This window comes from Hyla sarda, chromosome 5, assembly GCF_029499605.1.
Source record: "Hyla sarda isolate aHylSar1 chromosome 5, aHylSar1.hap1, whole genome shotgun sequence".
NCBI classification, from domain to species: domain Eukaryota; kingdom Metazoa; phylum Chordata; class Amphibia; order Anura; family Hylidae; genus Hyla; species Hyla sarda.
In genome coordinates, this window is record NC_079193.1 from 290,534,613 (window position 1) to 290,557,336 (window position 22,724).

Genomic DNA, 22,724 nt, shown 5'->3' on the forward strand with positions numbered 1-22,724 from the left:
TTATTAGGGGAAGGGTTAAATGATCTTTATTCACTTTTTTTTCACTTTTTTTTGCAGTGTTATAGCTCCCATACGGGTCTATAACACTGCACACACTGACCTTTTACATTGATCAGTGGTTTCTCAAAGGAAACCAGTGATCAATGATTCTGCCGCTTGACTGCTCATGCCTGGATCTCAGGCACTGAGCAGTCATTTGGTGATCAGACACTAGAAGGCAAGGTAGGAGACCCTCCTCGTGTCCCAGAGCTGTTCGGGGCGCCGCGGCAATCCCGAACAGCCCCCTGATCTAACCGGCAGTGTTTTACTTTCACTTTAGACGCGGTGTTCAACTTTGAACACCGCTTCTAAAGGGTTAATAGTGCGAGGCACCGCGATCATTGCCGTGTGCTATTAGCCACGGGTCCCGGCCGTTGTTAGAGGCCATGCTTGACCAGCTATGATGCTGTGTCACGTCATGGCCCCGCATTATAGAAAGGGAAAGGACTCAGGACGTACCAGTACGTCCTTGGTCCTTAGGAGTAGTGTCAGGTGTGAGTGATAATTATGGGCCCACTGGCCCTTTAAATTTTAAAGCTACGGGATGTGGACACGCTCGCTGGGGCTGAAGCACAGTAGCAGAGGAGTCAGAGGAAGCAGGTTAGTGACAGGCCGGGATTCGCATGTGGGCGCGTCCCGCGATGCGAATCCCGGCCCTGCAGGGAGCAGGGACAATGCACTCGTGGCCAACATGTGCGGCTGGAGCGCAAACTGTAACAGACATTCTTCTGCTGCCAGGAGCATGATTAGAGGTACCCTTTAAGAAAATGGGTAGCTTACGAATGGAAAACATTCAAGTAGATCAGGAAAGATGTCAAAGCTATAGAGTAAAAAACTAAATGTAGAATGATTAGAATATGGAAAATGTACAACAAAGCAAATTAAAAATGAATGGACAGAAATCAGACAAATTTAACCTCTTAAGGACGTAGGGCGTACCTGTACGCCCTACGCCCGGTCCCGGTGTTTAAAACGGGGTCGGTCCCGGATGCTAGTCATAGCCGGGACCCTGGGCTAATAGCGTGCGGCACCGACATTTGTGCCGCGCGCTATTAACCCTTCAGATGCGGCGATCAAATTTGACCGCCACGTCTAAAAGTGAAAGTAAACGCTTCCCAGCAGCTCATTCGGGCTGATCAAGACATAGCGATAAAATCGCGATGTCCCGATCAGCTAGGACGCAAGCGGAGGTCCCCTTACCTGTCTCCGCGGCTTCCGATCGGGGTCTGATTGCTCCAAGCCTGAGCTACAGGCTTGAGCAATTGATCCCCTATCTCGCTGATCCATGCAAAGCTATGGCTTTGCAGGGATCAGCATAAGAAATCAGTGTGTGCAGTGTTATAGCTCCCTATGGGAGCTATAGCACTGCAAAAAAAAAAGTGAAAAAAAAGTTAACAAAGGTCATTTAACCCCTTCCCTAATAAAAGTTTGAATCACCCCCATTTTCCCATAAAAAATAAACTGTGTAAATAAAAATAAACATATGTGGTATCACCATGTGCGGAAATGTCCGAACTATAAAATTATAGCGTTAAATATAATTGCACAGTCAATGGCGTACGCGCAAAAAAAATCCAAAGTCCAAAATAGCGTATTTTTGGTCACTTTTTATATCATGAAAAAATGAATAAAAAGCGATCAAAAAGTCTGATCAATACAAAAATGGTACCGATAAAAACTTCAGAGCACGGTGCAAAAAATGAGCCCTCATACCGGACAGTATGCAGAAAAATAATAAAGTTATAGGGGTTAAAAGATGAGAATTTTTAACATATAAATTTTCCTGCATGTAGTTATGATTTTTTTCCGAAGCATGACAATATCAAACCTATATAAGTAGGGTATCTTTTTAACCATATGGACCTACAGAATAAAGATAAGGTGTTATTTTTACCGAAAAATGTACTGCGTAGAAACGGAAGCCCCCAAAATTTACAAAATGAAATTTTTTCTTCAATTGTGTTGCACAATTACATTTTTTTTCCATTTTGCTGTGGATTTTTGGGTAAAATGACTAATGCAAACTGCAAAGTAGAATTGCTGGCACAAAAAATAAGCCATCATATGGAATTTTATGTGCAAAATTGAAAGCGTTATGATTTTTAGAAGGTGATGAGGAAAAAATGAAAATGCAAAAATGGAAAAAACCCTGCGTCCTTAAGGGATTAATGGGAAGATTCCATAATTTTTCTTCTACCTGTTCTGAAAAACATACACTATTTCAGAAAATAATATAATATCCTTTCATTTGTGTGAGGTGTGTTTCTTGAAGCCAGACTGTTCATCTACTAGACACCCATTGTTTTTTCTGGTCAGCGTATTTGCTATGAAGTAAAAATCGAAACCTGGGTGACCCACCTCTTAGTGTGGGGATTCCATAATGTTTGCCAGAAGTTCCACAACAAAAATTTGGTGCATGCAATGCAAAATTGATATATTTTGCTCAGTAAAGGAAGCAATGTATACCTCACCAATCTATTCAATGATAGTAACCCTAAGAAGAGACCTAAAGGACATGTCTGGTGGATAAGGTCAGAAATGATGAGATTTGTTATTTAGCTTAGGTTTATTTCATCGAACGTTATTCCGCTCTACACACCGAAATAGAAATAAACAGCTGCAATGTCTTCAACCAAGGACTTCGGGAATAGAAAATGCTGATGTCTTCTATTCATCCCGCTGCCGGATGATGTTAATTAGTAATTTTGCTCTCTAAAGTAAATAATATGGGTTTAATTCACATTATGATGCTTAAGCAGTTCTCCTCTACTCTGCCAACTTGGCAATCCCAAGCGATAAAAGCCAACCTGTCAGGATATCCTCTAGTATATTTCTTATCAGACTATAAGGGCTACATGATTGTATTAAACTTACCATGTTTGTTTAAGATACAGGTGACCATGTGCATAGTTACAAAATGTTTAAAAGAGGTTTTCTGCAAGTATTATAAGATTGCAAAAAAAAAAAATCACCTTTTTTATCCCCTGCTGATGTAGCTGTTTTATTGGTCCCATGACAGAATTTGTAGAGGTATGTGATGGCTGCAGCCAATTTGTAGTATGATGGATAGATAGATAGATAGATAGATAGATAGATTATAGATAGATAGATAGAAGATAGATAGATAGATATGAGATAGATAGATATGAGATAGATAGATATAAGATAGATAGGAGACAGATAGATATGAGATAGATAGATAGATAGATAGGAGCAGTGGCGTTGCGACCCAGGTGCGGGGGGTGCGGCCCGCACCGCGTGACACCAACCTAATGGGGTGACACCAAGACGCTCCACAGTACCCCCCCCCCTCCCCAGCTACACCGACACCCCCCATCTGTGCCCGACCGGCCTCCCATCCGTCAGCACCAATCCCCCTCCCTCCGGCCTTCACCTGCGCTGTGTGTGCGGTGCGCCCGTCCGTGAGCAACCCCCTCCTTTCACCTGCACTGTGCGCCCGTCCGTCATCACACCCCCCCTCACCTTCACCGGCCTCCGCTCCCACGTCTGCGCCGGCCTGACGTCACACCGCATGGCCACGCAGGAGGACATCAGTTACGTCACTCGCAGGGCGCCCGCTGAGAAGGAGCGCTGCGCTGGATGAGTGAGTGTGTGTGTCTGTCTCTCTGTCTGTCTCTATCTATGTTTGTGTGTGTGTGACTGTGTGTGTGTGTGACTGTGTGTGTGTGTGTGACTGTGTGTGTGTGTATGTGACTGTGTGTGTGACTGTGTGTATGTGACTGTGTGTGTGTGTATGTGACTGTGTGTGTGACTGTGTGTGTTTGTGTGACTCTCTGAGTGTGTGTGACTGTGTTACTCTGTGTGTTTGTGTGACTCTGTGTGTGTGTGTGACTCGGTGTGTGTGTGACTGTGTGTGTCTGTCTGTGAGTGTGTTGTGTGTCTCTCTGACTGTGTGTGTGTTTGTGTGTGTGTCTCTCTGTGTTGTATGTGTTTTTTGTGTGTGTGTGTGTGTGTGTGTGTGTGTGGGGTTGAACCAGCGATCTAATGTGGGGAGACTTTGACCCATTGTGGGGAACCTGCAAGGGAACCTGCGGCCTTATTTGGGGAAGCTACTACCAAATGTGGGGAGTCTATGCTACCAAATGTGGGGAGTCTATGCTACCTTATGTGGGGAGTCTATGCTACCTTATGTGGGGAATCTGTGCTACCTAATGTGGGGAATCTGTGCTACCTAATGTGGGGAAATTGCTACCTAATGTGGGGAATCTGTGCTACCTAATGTGGGGAAATTGCTACCTAATGTGGGGTAACTGGTACCTACCTAATGTGGGGGAACTGGTACCAAATGTGGGGAATCTATGTTGCCTAATGTGGGGAAAAGATGCTACCTAATGTGGGGAAACTGCTACCTACCTAATGTGGGGGAACTGCTGCCTACCTAATGCTCCCCCCCTGGCAGTAGCACCCTCATCATCAACCAGCAACACCCCCCCCCCAGCAGCACCTCCATCAGCAGATCCTGATGGTGGATGATGGCGGTGCTCCTGCCAGGAGGATGATCCTGCCGATGGATGATGGGGGTGATACTGCCAGGGGGGATGGCCAGTAGCACCCTCATCATCCTCCAGCAACACCCCCCCAGTAGTAGCACCCCCATCATCCACTAGCAACACCACCAATACCCCCCTCCCGTGGTAATAGCATCAGCTAACGGATGTTGAGGGGTGTTACTGCGGTTGTGGTATTATATTCAGAGGGTGCACTGTATGGCAACGTTATATTCAGAGGGCGCAGTTTGTGGTAGTATTATATTCAGAGGGTGCAGTGGGTGGTAGTATTACATTCAGAGGGCACAGTTTGTGGTAGTGGTATATTCAGAGGGCGCAGTTTGTGGTAGTATTATTAGAGATGAGCGAACTTACAGTAAATTCGATTCGTCACGAACTTCTCGGCTCGGCAGTTGATGACTTATCCTGTGTAAATTAGTTCAGCCATCAGGTGCTCCGGTGGGCTGGAAAAGGTGGATACAGTCCTAGGAAAGAGTCTCCTAGGACTGTATCCACCTTTTCCAGCCCACCGGAGCACTTGAAAGCTGAACTAATTTATGCAGGTTAAGTCATCAACTGCCGAGCCGAGAAGTTTGTGACGAGTTGAATTTACTCTAGTTCGCTCATCTCTAAGTATTATATTCAGAGGGCACAGTGGGTGGTAGTATTATATTCAGAGGGTACAGTATGTGGCGGTATTATATTCAGGGGTACAATATGTGGCAGATTTATATTCAGGGGTACAGTATGTGGCAGATTTATATTCAGAGGGTACAGTATGTGGCAGATTTATATTCAGAGGGTACAGTATGTGGCAGATTTAAATTCAGAGGGCGCAGTGTGTGGCAGTATTATATTCAGAGGGCGCAGTGGGTGGTAGTATTATATTCAGAGGGTACAGTATGTGGTAGTATTATATTCAGTGGGTACAGTGTGTGGCGGTATTATATTCAGGGGTACAGTATGTGGCAGATTTATATTCAGGGGTACAGTATGTGGCAGATTTATATTCAGAGGGTACAGTATGTGGCAGATTTATATTCAGAGGGCGCAGTTTGTGGTAGTATTATATTCAGAGGGCGCAGTGGGTGGTAGTATTATATTCAGAGGGTACAGTATGTGGTAGTATTATATTCAGTGGGTACAGTGTGTGGCGGTATTATATTCAGGGGTACAGTATGTGGCAGATTTATATTCAAGGGTACAGTATGTGGCAGATTTATATTCAGAGGGTACAATATGCGGCAGATTTGTGTTCAGAGGGCACAGTGTGTGGTAGTATTATATTCAGAGAGCGCAGTGGGTGGTAGTATTATATTCAGAGGGTACAATATGTGGTAGTATTATATTCAGTGGGTACAGTGTGTGGCGGTATTATATTCAGGGGTACAGTATGTGGCAGATTTATATTCAGAGGGTACAGTATGTGTTGGTATTATATTCAGAATGTACAGTGTGTGGTAGTATTATATTCAGTGGGAATGGTGAATGGAAGGTTTATAATCAAAGAGTGTAGTGTATAGTAGTATTATATTTAGAGGATACAGTGTCTGTCAGGTTTATAATAATAATTGTTTTCATATAGAGGATGAGAATGCGCTCACATAGTGAGGAGACGTCTGGGCGTCACATTCTACAGAGAGAAGTTTTAGCTGGAACAGGCGGTATGTACCATCTGAATTAGATAAGGGAAGACTATAGAGAAGACGTCACCTGTAGTCACTGATATCATTGTGTATCCTCCTCACTATAGAGAAGATGTCACCTGTAGTCACTGATATCATTGTGTATTCTCCTCACTATAGAGAAGACGTCACCTGTAGTCACTGATATCATTGTACATTCTCCTCTCTATGTCCTATCAGAGCTGTAGTCGCTTGTCAGTTCTACAGTTAGGTCAGTGAAACTACAACTCCCAGCATAACCTTACCACTGCTCAAAGGGGTACTCTACTGGAAAACATTTTATTTAATCAACTGGTGCTAGAAAGTTAAACAGATTTGTAAATTACTTCTATTTAAACATCTTAATCCTCCCAGTACTTATTAGCTGCTGTATAAGCGATTCAGAGGAAGTTATTTTCTTTTTTAATTTCTTTTCTGTCTGACCACAGTGCTCTGTGCCGACACCTCTGTCCATGTCAAGAACTGTCCATAGTAGGAGCAAATCCCCATAGCAAACCTATCCTGCTCTGGACAGTTCCTGACATGGACAGAGGTGTCAGCAAATAGCACTGTGGTCAGACTGGAAAGAACTACACAACTTCCTGTGGAGCATACACCAGCTTATAAGTACTGTAAGTATTTAGATTTTAAATAGAAGTAATTTAAAAATCTGTTTAACTTTCTGGCACCAATTGATATAAAAGTAAATGTTTTCCAGTGGAGTACCCCTTTAAGTAATTCTGGGAGCTGTATATTTAAATGGTGAAAACTTCTTTAACACTTTCCCATTCTGTGGCAACTGGTATATCTGATTATTATACTGGAATTTCTCACAATGCGCTACAACAGTGGTGTCTGTGACAACAGGCTAAAAACTTACTGGGGGGAGGGGGTAGGTATGGGGGTGACACAATTTTCTACCGCACCGGGTGACACCAACCCTAGCAACGCCACTGGATAGGAGATAGATAGATAGGAGATAGATAGGAGATAGATAGGAGATAGATAGATAGATAGATAGATAGATAGGAGATAGATAGGAGATAGATAGATAGATAGGAGATAGATAGATAGAAAGATAGATAGATATTAGATAGATAGATAGGAGATAGATAGATAGTAGATAGATAGATAGATATATAGATAGATAGGAGATAGATAGATATGAGATAGATAGATAAATATGAGATAGATAGATAGAAAAAAGGAATTGCCGCAGCAGTCAAGTAGATGATAAAATCTAATTTGCTTTATTCCATTCCATGTGAAAAACAGTGTTTTTCACTTGGAATGGAATACAGGGAATTGGATTTTTTCATGTACTTGAGTGCTGCGGCAATTCCCTTTGTTCTGGCTATGTGTGTAGGCCCCGGATCTGATCTCTATTAGCTGCATGCACTATTCACACATCTTATGAGAGGTGCTGCTCACCTTTTTTCTTTTGTAGCTAGATAAATAGGAAAACAGAAAAAAACATTCTCTTGTATTATCAATGTTACTTCCATGGTAGAAGCTGTGAAAAATATGACCATAGGCATTGTTGTAAAAACATAATAACTTGTAAAACCCCCTATAAAAATATAAATTTGATTGTATGTGTGAAGGCTGGTCTGATGAGAGTGCAGCACCCCTGTGCCATTGCTGCCCTACCCATGACCCCTGGGCCTCCCCTTCACCTTTGTGCCCTGAATAAACAATGCCTTCTATACCTTTAAGTACTGTTGTCATGTAATTGTAACCAAGGAAGGTACCAGTAACAATGAACTGTGTCCAGTATTGCCGAAAATTTGCATCCAGATGCAAACAAAAATTGCGCCAGAAAGTGTTCGGGACTTTATCAGTAAAAAGTGTTTATTCTGAGGTGCTTGTGAAATAGAGGGGGAGGTGAAGAAAAGTCTGTTGTCTGCCATTGTGAATTGTCCAAGAACTATGCTGACCATGTGTAAAATCAGTTATTATGCTACATAACAAAGTATTGCCTGTACCTGAAAGGGTTAAAGAAGTGCCAGAGAAGTGCGCAAAAATGACCTGCGCTGGTCATGGAAACCATGTTGCTGTATCGAATCCAAAGTGGAACTGTAAATATCCGCCCCATGTTGTTGGAGGAGCGGAAGTCAGCGCTGCACCACTGACATACTTCCAGCCAGCGGCCATTTTCCCAAAGTCCTGGATAAAAGACACAGCGCAGCTGGACCTCTTCAGTTTGCTGGAAGTCTGTGAGGTGAGCAACATGGCGGAGCAGGCAAGCACGAGGTCGGAGAGTCCCAAGATGGCACCGGAGGCGTGGAAAGTCGCTGCGGCGCACATGTTTCAGGAGCTGGCAGATCATCTCCAAAGGATCTCCATCGGGTCCAAAGAGGCCTATCTCAAAGCCCCACTGCCCAAGGATGATGATAACTGGCCAGCAACCCCAGAGGAAGGTACGCCGGCATCTTCTAGAGGAGCGTCACCAGTGAGGCTGGGGATCCTGGGCAGAAATCCACACCGAGGAGTCAGAAGTGAGTACCCTGGCTGAGGCCGCTTTCTCTACCCCTCCTTCTAACCCCAGCCCAGAGCAAACCCCCTAGGTCCAGAAGCCCACAGCCTGCCCCCGGTCCCCACTGCTGCCCTGAGAGCTGTTTAGCGATGAGCCTAGTCAAATCCGCTATATGCAAGAGCATCTTCTTCCTTTGCCAGGGAAGCCCCATCCCCCAGTCCGAGAGGGCTAAGCAAGAAGCCATGGTGGCCGAAATAGTGGAGGAGATGAGGGCACAAAGAAGGAAGGAGTATGGGCCGAAGCTGCTACCGTATGAAGTGCGCCAAGGGCAGCAGCAAAATACCAAAACCCTTGAGGCCCTGTACATTAGAATGCTGGGCCACCCCAAGAGGGAGAGTCACCCGTGGAAAGACAAAGAGCTACAGTTGTGAAACTTGACAAAGTGCAGGGGGTTTGGCACCCCCATGGACTGTCGTTGTGGTGGGACCATCCTGGTCAATCGTCGTGCAGTAAAGGGGGACTATCTCCCCACACCATTGCATTCTCTTGAGAGCGGGGAGATCGTGGAGTACACTTTAGCTCAAAGCGTGACAGGAGAGTGGGGGCGGCAGTGGTGACCCGTCCGGAGAACCCCACGCAGATTCCCTTTGTATATTTTCCCTTGGGTGATTAGGACGCAGATCCCTTTGGGTTACTAACTCCTAAACTTAAAGAGTAATCTCCAGAGGAAGAAACCTTGTTGCCCGAAGCACCTGTCATAGCACCGAAGTATCTACATAAGTCGTCTGCGGATGTGAAAAGGCCTACTCCTGTTGCTGAGGAGGTTTTGCCTAACCAGCAGGCACCAACTAAAGTGCCTTGGCCTACTTTGGCCGGCCCAACAGGCACCAACATCTGTGTCCCCCCCCCCCAGTGGAGCAAGTGAGTCGAGAGGCTAACTTTGTTTTGTGGAAGGACCACTGTTTTTCAGGTTATGCAACGTTCAAGAGAAGTGCCTGGTGTACTCACCAAGAACTCCTGTAACCATTTGCGTAAGTGTATGTGCCCGGCTGATGGTCCTTACTGAGAACTCTTCTGTACCAGAACTGTGGAGCGGTACCCCAAATAGAAAAATATATATTTCAGAGTAGTATATTGTCATTGTTGTATTGTTTAAGGCACATTGTAATAAAGTGTATATAATGGCCCACATTTATCATTAGCTGTCTACCTCCGTGTTTTTGTTGCATCTTTTTAAACCCCATATATTTCCCGTCCTTGCGCCTTTTTTATTAAAAAGGCGCACGCATCTTGATGATTTTGGCGCAAGCGCGGCAATACCCTCTTACACCTTTCTCTTACACAGGTTTTTGTGATAGCGCAGTGGACACGTAGAAGGATTTCCTACACCACCTTGAGCTTGGTGTACATTTTTGCCGTATTTCTGGTCTTTGCGCCTTTTTATGCGCCTTTTTATAAAAGGTGCAATTGATAAAACATGTCCATATCATGCATACTGCCCGAATCAGTGGATCGTAACTCAAAATCAGCAGAAACTTCTAAACAAAAAGGCGCAAAAAAAAGCGCAAAAAACATACTTTGCGCCAAATATAGAAGGAAAAAACTGTGTAAACACATTGATAAATGTGGGCCAATGTGTTTATAAAAAAAATGTCTGAAGTGTTTAAATTGTTTTTATATATCAACTGGCTCCAGAAAGATTTGTAAATTACAGTACTTCTATTAAAAAACCTTAATCCTTCCAATAATTATCAGCTGCTGAAGTTGAAACATATCAAGGGAAAAATTGTGAATATTTGGGGAAAAATATGCTAAATGAGGATCTAAAAGGTTTTTCCAGGCTTTAGGATATGTATTAGCTAGCAAATATTATTTTCACGCTCTGTGCATGACAGTGTAGATTTTGGAGCATGGTTTTTCATTGGCATGTGCTTCCAAGTTATTGTGTGCGTAACTTTAAATATTTCACAAAATTATTGGCATCTGTGCCCTTGCCCCAAAACAGAAAAAAAGCAGCAAATGATAGACCTAAAGTTTATTTTATGAAAATAAAGAAGACAAGAAATTAGGAGTGTAACATTTTTTCAAATATATATATATATATATATATATATATATACGGGGTGGGCCATTTATATGGATACACCTTAATAAAATGGGAATGGTTGGTGATATTGACTTCCTGGTTGTGGCACATTAGTATATGTGAGGGAAGAAACTTTTCAAGATGGGTGGTGACCATGGCGGCCATTTTGAAGTCAGCAATTTTGAATCCAACTTTTGTTTTTTCAATAGGAAGAGGGTCATGTGACACATCAAACTTATTGGGAATTTCACAAGAAAAACAATGATGTGCTTGGTTTTAATGTAATTTTATTCTTTCATGAGTTATTTACTAGTTTCTGACCACTTATAAAATGTGTTCAATGTGCTGCCCATAGTGTTGGATTGTCAATGCAACCCTCTTCTCCCACTCTTCACACACTGATAGCAACACCGCAGGAGAAATGCTAGCACAGGCTTCCAGTATCCATCATTTCAGGCGCTGCACATCTCGTATCTTCACAGCATAGACAATTGCCTTCAGATGACCCCAAAGATACAAAGACCCCAAAGATACTTAGGTAGTGACAGCAGACATAGACTTGACTTACTGGAAGTGGCTGTAGATTTAAGGCCTTCCAGGTAGCTGGACACTTGCACTGAGACATATGGTCTCTCTGTTCCTCAGCAGCAAAAAAGAGAAGAGAGCGATTGCAGCACCTCCCTTCCTTATAAAGGGGGGCTGTACTAGAAGTCCATAGGTCAAGCTGCGGGTCATGTGCTAAGCTGGTGCTCTCTGGGTAACATGTGATAACATCACGAGAACATATCATGTGACCTCGAAAGGTCTTTAACCTTATATACAAAATACATAACTTGATGCTGACCATACTTATAGTACGTATAACATTGTACTGGCTAGACATAGTAATGCCAACTTTATTATGGGGGAGAAACTGCAGTAGAGCTCCCAGGACACTAAGGGACTCAACCTGACAGGGCCTAAGGTTATTGTACAGGATTGTATTCTGTACTGGGACATTATATGTAGTTTTGCTATGAGCCAAAACATGGACTATACTATGATACACTGAACAAATGACACCTATGGAAACGTAAAGATTAAATTATTTGCTTGTTTTTGCTTTATTAATCTTGAAATTTGAGTTTGTGTAGCTCTTGCTCGATGTGATGTTATCGTGGATTCTACCCTATATTTAGATACAATATACCTAGTGATGACGGTGCCATAGCAACTGCAGCCTCAAGGGGAAATATTAGCAAAACTTGATCTTTGCTTTTCTAGTTTATTGCTTCTTATTATTTCTATAAATGCTAAAAGTCTTTGTTTTTTATCTAACCAATAGGGGGCCTTTTACTTCTTCATGTAATCCTAAATTAATAGTCAGGATACATAATCTAAAGTATTACTGATGCCTTAAAGGAATGAACCATGTTAGTGAAACAGGAAGGTCAAGTTCATACTACAGAATTTCTGAGCAGAATTCCGTTTAGATTTTTCACTTGAAAATTCCCATGCAGCAGAGTCCCACTGCTGGCAATGGGATTTTGCTGCACAGCGCACACTGCAGAGGTTTCGAGGCTGACTTTCCACCTGGAAAATCTACTTGAAAAATTCCACCCAGAATATTCAACTTGTTCAATGTTCTGATGGATATCCGCGCCAAAGACATTGCCATCTATGCGAACGGCAATGTCTGCGTGGCCCTAGCACCGTCTGAGTCAGACACGCTAAACTTCATCCTCATTACCTTCTCAGTGCACAACAATGCACAAAAAATCATCAGATCTGTTTTATAATATCAGAATATTGCGGCCTTCAAGTGAATTTCCAGAGATTTGAAAATTAAACAGTTTTGGGCATGTGTCTTAGGCCCTAGGTTCACAAATATGCCGGTACACACCAGTGTAGAGGAAAAGGAGTGCAGTTGCCCCAAGCAACCTAATTATTGCTATGGGCAACTGTTCCACTCTTCATCCACATAAGTTTTGATAAATCTGCTGCCATGTCAAAGAAAAATGTTTCCCAATCAGGGAGCCACCAGCTGTTGCAAAACGACAACTCCCAGCATGCTTTACATATTTACACTGTGTTTATGTTGTGCTTGTTAAATGCAGCATAGTGTATAATCCCAACTCTTGTAGTACGTCCTTTTTTTGAGTAGGGGGTACATGTACAAGAAACACTAAACATAGAAAATTAGCAAGAAAAAGAAACTATCCCAGCAATCTCTTTTTTTGTTTTTTCCTTCAATGCTATTTTGTCTCATGTTGCAATTAAAACTGCATAAAGAAATCTCATGTGTTCCATGAGATCAGAACTGTAGAATACTGGCTGCCATAGAAGCCTCCCCCGATGATCATATCTGCAGTGGCTAAGGTGGGCCAGATAGTGATTTAGGCTAGGTTCACACTGTGGAATTTCTGGGCTGAATTTCTGCTGGAGATCGAACCGGCAGCACTAGGACCGCACGGACTACATTGCCATCCCCATAGATGGCAATGCATTTCTGAGCAGATCTCCCGAAAGATCCACCCAGAAATGCATTGCAGTCTAAGGGGGCAGCAATGCAGTCTGCTCGGTCCTAGTGCCACCGGCTCGATCTCCGGCAGAAATTCTGCCCAGAAATTATGCAGTGTGAACCCAGCCTAACAGTGTGGGCATTTACTTGTGTTGACAGTAGGTCAGGAAAGTGTGAGCACCATCAGGACGGCAGAATTGGGGCCTCACAGCAGACGAGCACACATTTTTTAAAAGGGGTATTCCGGGTTTATACATCTTATCCCCTATCCAAAGGATGTATGATCGCAAGGGTCCCGCCGATGGGGACACGATCTCCCTGCTGAACCCGGCATTTTGTACCGGGCGCTGCTTCTGAGACGGGGATGTCACGCCCCTCCGATAGACATGAATGGAGGGGGCATGGCGTAATGTCACGAGACAGAATGCCGGGGGGGTGCACCGAAATCGCGGGGGTCCCACGCGGCAGGACCCATGCGATCATACATCTTATTCCCTATCCTTTGGATAGGAGATAAGATGTATAAACCTGTAATACCCCCTGCAAGTTACCCTGCAAACCCGTTCATCCTCCACTTGGACTACGCTCCACTACTTTAGCTGTTTACTAGTTTAAAAGGTAATAAATCAGGGCAGGAGGACCTTTTGTCTTCTTGGAAGGATTTCTACAAGACTGTTTTAGGAACATGCAGAAAATCCTGCACACTTCTGTTGTGTACAATACAACTAGTAAAAAAAATTTTTATAAACCCTGGATTTACCTTTTTTCCATGCAGCAATGTAGCCAGCTAAATAAAGTTCTCATGAAATTCAAGGGGGGAGAAAAAGTTAGCTACTGTTTATACATATGTTAAAGAAAATGAAAGTTTGGAATTAAAGGGAAATAGATATTTTGCTGGGGTTGCTGTAAAAGTAATACACACCTACCCTGATGCAGCTCTTTCTGATCCTCACTGCTTCTCTTATCCATGCTTCTGAGAGAACAGGTTAGAGCAGGGCCTTCAAAATTTGCCAACCACTGGCTGAGACAGGACACCACTGCGGCCGGTGATTGGCCAAGCGAGCAGGTCCTGCTGTAACCCCCAATCTTAAAAGCAGGGAGAAGACAAGCTGCATCAAAAGCTGAGGGCACTATGGGAGGAAAGTGTCTCTGAAATATATTTTTTTTTGGTGGGATAGCCATTAAATTAACGAGTACAGTTATACAAAAATGATATTTAAATTTTTTTTTATAATTATATTTTTTAGTTGTTTAATGTTTTTTGTATCTCTATGGTGTTGGGGGGAGGAGTGGGGTCATATTATCTATTTCACTCTGACAATTAAATCTGTACTGTATTTCTAAATTCTATTACCTTTCGTCATTTTCATGTAATTCAGTATCACTGATGCTGTGATGATTCTTACCATTTGCATCCTCCTTGAATAAGAATTCTGCATTGGATTAGACCAGTGTTTCCCAACCAGCGTGCCTCCAGCTGTTGCAAAACTACAACTCCCAGCATGCCCGGACAGCCTTCAGCTGTCCGGGCATGCTGGGAGTTGTAGTTTTGCAACAGCTGGAGGCATGCTGGTTGGGAAATACTGGATTAGACTATAGGTTTGCACTGAATGTACATGCGCTGTAATGCTGTTATTTAAAGGAGTACTGCAGGCTTAGACATTTATCCCTTATCTACAGGATAGGTGATAAGTGTCTGATCGCGGGAAGTTCGACCGCTGGGACCCCCTGTATGGGGACCTGGCATGGCCGCCACTGAGGTCGACAACACGTCCCCTCCATACAGCTCTATGGGAGAGGCGGGGATGCACGAATGCTGCATCTCTGCCTCTCCCATAGAGATACATGGAGGGGGCTTGCCGGCGGTGGTGTCAAGCTGCGGCCGACACACCTCCTGCGCAAGAGAGCTGCAGCAGGGACGGGGCCCCATACAGGAGATTGCTGTGTCTGATCACGTGGGGCTGAACGCTGGGACCCCCTGTGATCAGACACTTTAAGGGGAAGATTTATCAAAACCTGTCCAGAGGAAAAGTTCTCCAGTTGCCCCTAGCAACCAATCAGATCGCCTCTTTCATTTTTCACAGGCCTCTTTAAAAATGAAAGAAGCTATCTGATTGGTTGCTATGGGCAACTGCCCCACTCTTCCTGTGCACAGGTTTTGATAAATCTTCCCCCCTAAGTGTCTATGGCTGCAGATCTCCTTTCATGTATATTGTTCATGCATCTTGGATATAAGAGGAGCCATAGATTAGAGGGTACCTCTCATCAAAAAAACTTTTGATATATTATAGATTAATGTATGCAGAATAACTTTACAATTGCATGTTATTAAAATATATGCTTCTTTCTATTTAATTTTCCACTTTGAAGAAATGACCACTAGGGGTCTCCCTACCAGTCCTGGCAGCAAGCATTTCAGACTCATGCTGGAGTCCTAAATACTACGAGCTGCCAGTCTGCTTTGTTCACAAAGAAGAACACTCAGAACTGCCAGCCTGCTTTGTTCACAGCCTGTTTGGCTGTGAACAAAGCAGGCTGGCAGCTCTGAGTGTTTAGGACTCCAGCAGGAGTCAGAAATGCTTGCTGACAGGACTGATCGGGAAAAATACAATAGAAAGAAGCATATTTTTCATTAACATGCTATTGGAAAGTTATTCAACATTCATTAATCTAAAATATTTCAAAAGTTTTTTTGATGAGAGGTACCCTTTAATTAGTAATCAAAGGGAAGATTATAACAATCCTATTGCAGAGTGCAATTCATGAACATCATGTTCCCATGCTTTTATTGATCAGATGGTTGGATTTCAATTGAAAACTGTTGACATTGGTATAATACACAAGCTGCTCATAGAAAAAGAGAAGCTAACTAATTTACAGCTGGAGAAAGCCGTGGTGGAGGAAGGATCATTCATCAAAAACAAATACATCTTTATAGCCCAGCCGTGGAGGAAAGAAAAAACTAAAATGATGTTCATGACTCTACAAGTGACAGGTCAGAGCAATGTGAAAAATAAATGCTGAAAAGGAAAGTTTTTCATTGTTTTCTTTTAACAATACATTTACTTTTTTACTTTACTTTTTTTTTTAAAGCAGTGTTTCTTATTCTTTATACTTTTTTATTTTACCATGTCCTGCATTTTATATTGTCCTTGTACCATCTGAGAGCTCAGCTACATGTACTGTTAGGCTGTGTTTACACCACATTTTGTTAAATACGGTTCCCGTATACAGCTGGGAGGGGCGGGGTTTAATCGTGGCGCCCGCACTCAGCCGTATTCGGGAACCGTATATAATGTATGTCTATGAGCCGACTGGAGTGAACCGCAGCCTCCGGTCGGCTTCGTTTTCGGCCGTATGCGGTTTCCCGACCGTAGGCAAAAACGCGGTCGACCGCGTTTTTGCCTACGGTCGGGAAACCGCATACAGCCGAAAACGAAGCCGACCGGAGGCTGCGGTTCACTCCAGTCGGCTCATAGACATACATTAAATCCGCGATTAAGCCCCGCCCCCTCCTCCCAGCCGTATACGGGAACCATATTTAACAAAACGTAGTGTGAACCCAGCCTAACACCTTTATTACATGAGTTGTCTGGGGACATGATATTGGGAAACATAAAAATGACATTATTTTATGTATGGACAGTATAATTCACTATATTACACATAGTTGTATTCATCATCAATATATAAATTCTATAAAAAAAAAAAAAAAGGCTGTTACATCCATATCTCCTGAATGCACAATATAATAAAATATTGGGTACCATATATACACATGGGGAAGACTGATCATGATAAGTGGGACTTGTCAGCCATAAATAATATTACGCTTTTAAATAGGAAATTGCCCTTGGCAAATGATAAATGACAGGTCCAAAAGGCAATATAGGTATCAAATGTGCTATTTCACTTGTTGACCCTGAGATATGATATGAAAAAATCAGTTATCACAGTCAAATGTCAGTGGAGACCATCTGATGAAATTTCTCATTATACTCAACCTGTTTTAGCTGAAGGGTTTTCACGTTAATATGATGATAAGGCTTGGTTCACATGTACTGTTCACATTGCAGATTCTTCAGCCAGGAAATCAGAGGGCATTGTGAGCCCAGTCATCGCAAGGACCGAGTGGACATTGCTGTCCCAATAGATTAATTCTGCATGAAGAATGAGAAAAATCATTCTTTTGGTAGCAGAATTTCATCGGCAGAAGATCTGCTGCTGAAATTTAGAAGTGCATACTGTGCAGTGGAATCCCATTGACAGCAATAGCATTCTGCAGAAAATGTGATTTCTAAGCAGAATTACGTACTGAATTTTCGTCAGTGAGTCCAAAAGCTACTCTGTGTCAGTTCCACTCCTTTTTTGGCTACAAACTATAACCTCAGGACTGAGAATTTTGTGCATATAACTTACATATAACTTGCATTTAACTTACCGTATTTATTTTTAGCCTAAAGTCTACCTGCGTGTTATACGCCGATAAGCCGCTGCAGTTCAATGATTTAAAGTGGGCGCTTTAAATCAATGAACTGCAGCGTCTTTTTCAGGTGCAGAGACCGCCAGCGCTGCCGGCTTCTCTGCCCCTGCCTATCCTGGGGTCCCTGCTGCCGCCGCTTCTCTCCCCCTGCTATCGGCACCGCTGCCCCTTCTCTCCCCCTGTCTATCGGTGCCGCTTCCCCTTCTCTCCCCCTGGCTATTGGCAATGGGGCAGCGGCCCCGACAGGCAGGGGGAGAGAAGGGGCAGAGGCACCCATTGCCGGCGCCGCTGCCCCGTTGCCTCCCCCATCCCCGGTTGTATAATTACCGGTTGCCGGGGTCGGGTCCGTGCTGCTTCAGGCCTCCGGTGTGCGTCCCCTACGTCGTTGTTATGCGCTGCACGGCGCGGCGCAATGACGAGTGATGTCACTCGTCATTGCGTCTCGCAGCGCATAGCAACGACGCAGGGGATGCACACCTGAGGCCTGAAGCAGCGCGGACCCGACCCCGGCAACAGGTAATTATACAACCGGGGATGAGGGAGGCAACGGGGCAGCGGCTCTGGCAATGGGTGCCGCTGCCCCTTCTCTCCACCTGGCTATCGGCGCCAGCAATGGGGCAGCGGCACCGATAGCCAGGGGGAGAGAAGCGGCGGCAGTAGGGCTCTAGACTCCAGGAAAGGCAGGGGGAGAGAAGTGGGCAGCGACGGCCTCTCCCCCGCCCCCCCCCCCCTACCTTTCCTGCGGCTTCTGCGGGGTCAGAAACAGTGTATCGGGGTATACACGCGCACACACACGCACCCTCATTTTACCAAGGATATTTGGGTAAAAACTTTTTTTACCCAAATATCCTTGCGTGTTATAGGCCGGTGCATGGTATACCCCGATAAATACGGTACATATATCAGTTTAGGTTATATCAGAAATTCTAAGTAGATATTAAATATTTAGTGAAATGTTTGTAATTGTTTTCAATATTAACTGTTGTGTTATTTTATTAATACAGAAACTAAGGAAGACAATAGCTCTGACGCTTTTCTCAATGAGGTTCAGTCTATGACTTCAGGTAACAGAAGCCCAGGAACGATTTATTTTTATTTGGAAGTGATTTGATGTCTGACACTTCTGCCCACAGTTCTGATAATCTTTAGCAATCCTCCACAAATTACAATAACCAGATAAATGGGAATTTCTTTTTAGCAAGAATTGGAAAACTTTGTTTAGAATTTTCTGGAATGGGGGCAATCACAACTTATGTCCTAGCTAGGCGGGATATCCATGTAGGGTAGTCAGTAGTGACAAAGGAAATAACTCTGCTTTCTCTGGTCAATAGTTTGCTAATACAGGTTAGTTCTTTGTTTGGTGCTGCCTTTAAATATCTGGAGCCTATAGTGGTAGCAAATAGTTTAAAGGGGTATTCCCACAAATTAAAGGGAATGTGTCATCAGACTAATTATTTAAATCAAGTGTTTATGTCAACCCTATTTATGAAGAATATTTGGCAATGTTTTTTCAAATTTTTCATTTTACTATCTATATTTCATAATAATTCTGAAATTTTGCCTTAGACCAGACTAGACACTAGACCTAAAACTTAACTGAGACTTCCTATTCTATACAGATTATTTCCCAGCAGTGCCCTTCTTGTAATCACAGCCAATGAGTAGAGTGAAAGGTGACATAGATAGATAACAGAGGTACACATAATAGCTGTTACTCACAGATCAGCAACCCCCTGCCTGTAGAATGACCTCTGGAAATGTCACAGAGAATGCCCAGTAATGTTTTCAATCCATGTGAATGGGACAGCTTCAGTCTATTGTTTTTCATGTTTATGGGTCCTGCTGTAAATCATATCACAAAATGTTGTTAAAACAGCTCAGGTAAGATGGCAGCCTCCATAGTGACCAAAAACTAAACAGCAACAGTAACAAAAAAATATTGGTGAAACAGATGTAGTCAACATCATCTTGATCTCTAGTGCATTTAGACATTGTACTGCACTCCTGAAGCTGAAGGCACTGTAAGAATAAATAATAATAATAATTATTATTATTATCTCTGGTGCATAAGGATGTTTAGCACCACACATTGCTGTCACTGTGTTGGGTTAACACATTCAGGATAACCTAATCTGTACATGCCCTTTAAAATTATTCCCTATCCATAGGGGATGATAAGGTACATGGTGGAGATGCAACTGCTGGGACCACTGCCAGGACCCTGCAATAGAATTAGTGGACTGTGCAAGCATCAGCAGTCTATTAATTTTCTACAAAGCAGCACTCAGCAACATTTGGCTTTTTTTACCCCATGGACAGTGAATGTAGCACTTTGATTGCAAAGGGCATAACTCCTTCCTTCTGGTGATCGACAAATGCCCCTCCACCGATCACCTAGTTATCACCTATCCCTTATTCACAGGAGAGAGGAGAAGAGTCATGGGGGGGGGGTCTACTGGGATTTCCAGGAATTTGAAGAGCAAGCACCCCAGTCTCACTGTACAATGGAGTGGAGAGTCAAACATGTGAAGTACCACACCATTCATTGTCTATGGAGCTGCAAATGATGGCTGAAAACTGTTTGGTTATCTCACTGGTCCATTCCGAGGTTGGACAAATGAGGGGGATGCAGCAGTATATTACAAATGAGAAAGGGAAATGTACCTGGTTGGAATTCCATTAATGGGACAAAAATTTCAAGACTTCAAAAAAAACTATAGAAATGTAGACCTTTGTCACAGGTAACAGCTTTGTGATATTCTGGCCACTACTATAGAATCTTGTGGAAGCCCAATATTATTTTTAAATCATGTTGCTCAAACAATTTGGGCAAGATATGTGACATAAATATTCCGCAGCATCCCATAGTCCAGGTCCTGTTATACCCCACCTCACACAGTAAGGAAACCCACACATGGAATCTGCATGTATTGCTGCAATTGGTCTTCAATAGAAGCTGTTGTAGTAACATTACCTGTCATTTTCTTATATGGGCACATATAATCACATTGTCGGATCGAGAGACATAATTCTGTATTGTCAGTGTATTCTTTTATGTCTACATGTATTTATGTTTTCAAATAAAGATTTATATTTTATTACTTAGGCCTAATCAATGATTTTGAGAGTGTTGGTTGTTTACTAAATTATCATTAAGGGCATTCATATCATATATATATGAGGATTTATACACCAGCTTTCCTCAGTGATTCACATATAATCATGTCATATTGGCTACATTTTGGAATATGTTTTATCCAATATACTTTATATGATTCCCAAACTGAATGACAAACCGTATTGTTCTTGAGGTTCTGAGAATTAGTACTGATGGTTTACAACGTGCTTCATGTACTTTATACAATTACTTACTAACATATCTATTTTGTTGACTTTTAACACAGACGGAGAATGGAATATTTATCTATCTATTTCCAATGAAGAAATCCAAATTTCTGAAACTCTTCAACATAATCTACAGTGGATCATTCTGTTCTATGGAGACAAAGGCAGGTCAAACCCACTCAGACTAGAAGAGCAACATTTAGAACAGTGGAGAAAGGACAGACTGATCTATAAGGTACTATGTCAGAAAATGATTTTAAATAGGCAGATTATACATAAGATTGTCTTTGTGTTTAATAGTCCAGATGTTATACTTGGACCAAACGCATTACATTATTAAACCAGATTCACAGCACCATAGGGATCTATGGATCTATGTTGAGATAATTAGAACCACAGGAGTCAGGGTGTTTCACCCAAGATATAGACTCTGATGTATGAGTACAGTATGCCAGTCTGAATAAGGTCTTTAACTCACGATAACTGGAAACACTGACAGACACTACTGGTTTATGGAAGTTTTGACAACTGGTGGCTCCTTCCATTATGGGCATGTAGACAGCTGTTTGCATGAAACAGCTGTCTACAAATAGAATATTTTCCTTCTGACTTGACTGATATTCCCCTGTCCTATTTTAAGGCTCTTAAAGGGTTGAGTGTCACTGGAAGGAATCCTGCCTCCCATAGGTGGCAAGCTTTTTTTCCTTCTAGTGGAGAGCTACTTTGCATACTTTTTTTTCACATGGAGCATTGTGTGGCCTATATTAGTCTCCATTCTCCTCAATAAAACACCCTTCCCCCTCCCCAGTCTCAGTTGCATGGATACCCGTACTGATACATGTGGCTCAGCCAAATTTTAATGTGTGAATAAAGCAAAAACTTGTGTTGTTGATTTAGGTTGCAAATAGCTTAATTAAAGTTTGTATTGCTTTATATTGTAACTTAACTCTCAGTCTGCCTAAGGCAACAGTGATCACAACATAGTTTATAGAAATTACATCCAAAATGAGCACACGCTAGCTTGAATCTTAAAGAACAGAAAAAATTGTTATCTTATTGAATCAGTAATTCCCATGTTCCTACTTCCAGTTGAGAAATATTGCAAGAATTAAAACCTCATTACACCAGAAGATCTATGAACACTGGTACTCCCATTTATAACCCAATGGCTGGACTATAGTAATGCCATATATAAGCCTCCCAAACAAAGCAATATACCATCTTCAGGTACTCCAGAATGCTGCACATTGGTTAATAACAAACAAGCTCGACTACTGGCTGCACATAAAATACAGAATAACTTTAAAAGTTTCCTTGCTGGTCTTTAAAGCTGTATTCCCAACTGAGGAATTTTGATATGCCAGAAATGTCTTCCACACCTATTTCCGGCCTGCTTGTGGCTACGGGAAATGTCGGAAAACGAACAACAGCTGTATACTACAATTTGTTCCCATAACTCCTGGAGTTATATAACTAGCATAACTATTGTGGTGCTATGCTGTTTATTAAACTCCCATTAAAGTCAGAAATTAACACAAATTGTATAATACAGCCGGCTTGGCTGTTTTCAGCTTTCAGATCTCTTTAAGCAGCCACAAGAAGACTGAATAGGGCTGAAGAGGT

At 42.7% G+C, this 22,724-nt stretch overlaps 1 protein-coding gene across 4 annotated transcripts in view; it reads left to right on the forward strand.

Annotated features, from left to right (window-relative positions):
- The window catches only part of LOC130274080 (lipoxygenase homology domain-containing protein 1-like), a 316,463-nt gene that overhangs the window by 171,684 nt on the left and 122,055 nt on the right, over positions 1 to 22,724 (forward strand). For all 4 annotated transcript variants that reach the window (XM_056521934.1, XM_056521930.1, XM_056521931.1 and 1 more), the window contains 3 exons: positions 16,070 to 16,268; positions 18,761 to 18,820; positions 21,161 to 21,336. In XM_056521934.1, coding sequence (XP_056377909.1) covers positions 16,070 to 16,268; positions 18,761 to 18,820; positions 21,161 to 21,336 — 435 coding nt within the window. The remainder of the gene's footprint in view (positions 1 to 16,069; positions 16,269 to 18,760; positions 18,821 to 21,160; positions 21,337 to 22,724) is intronic.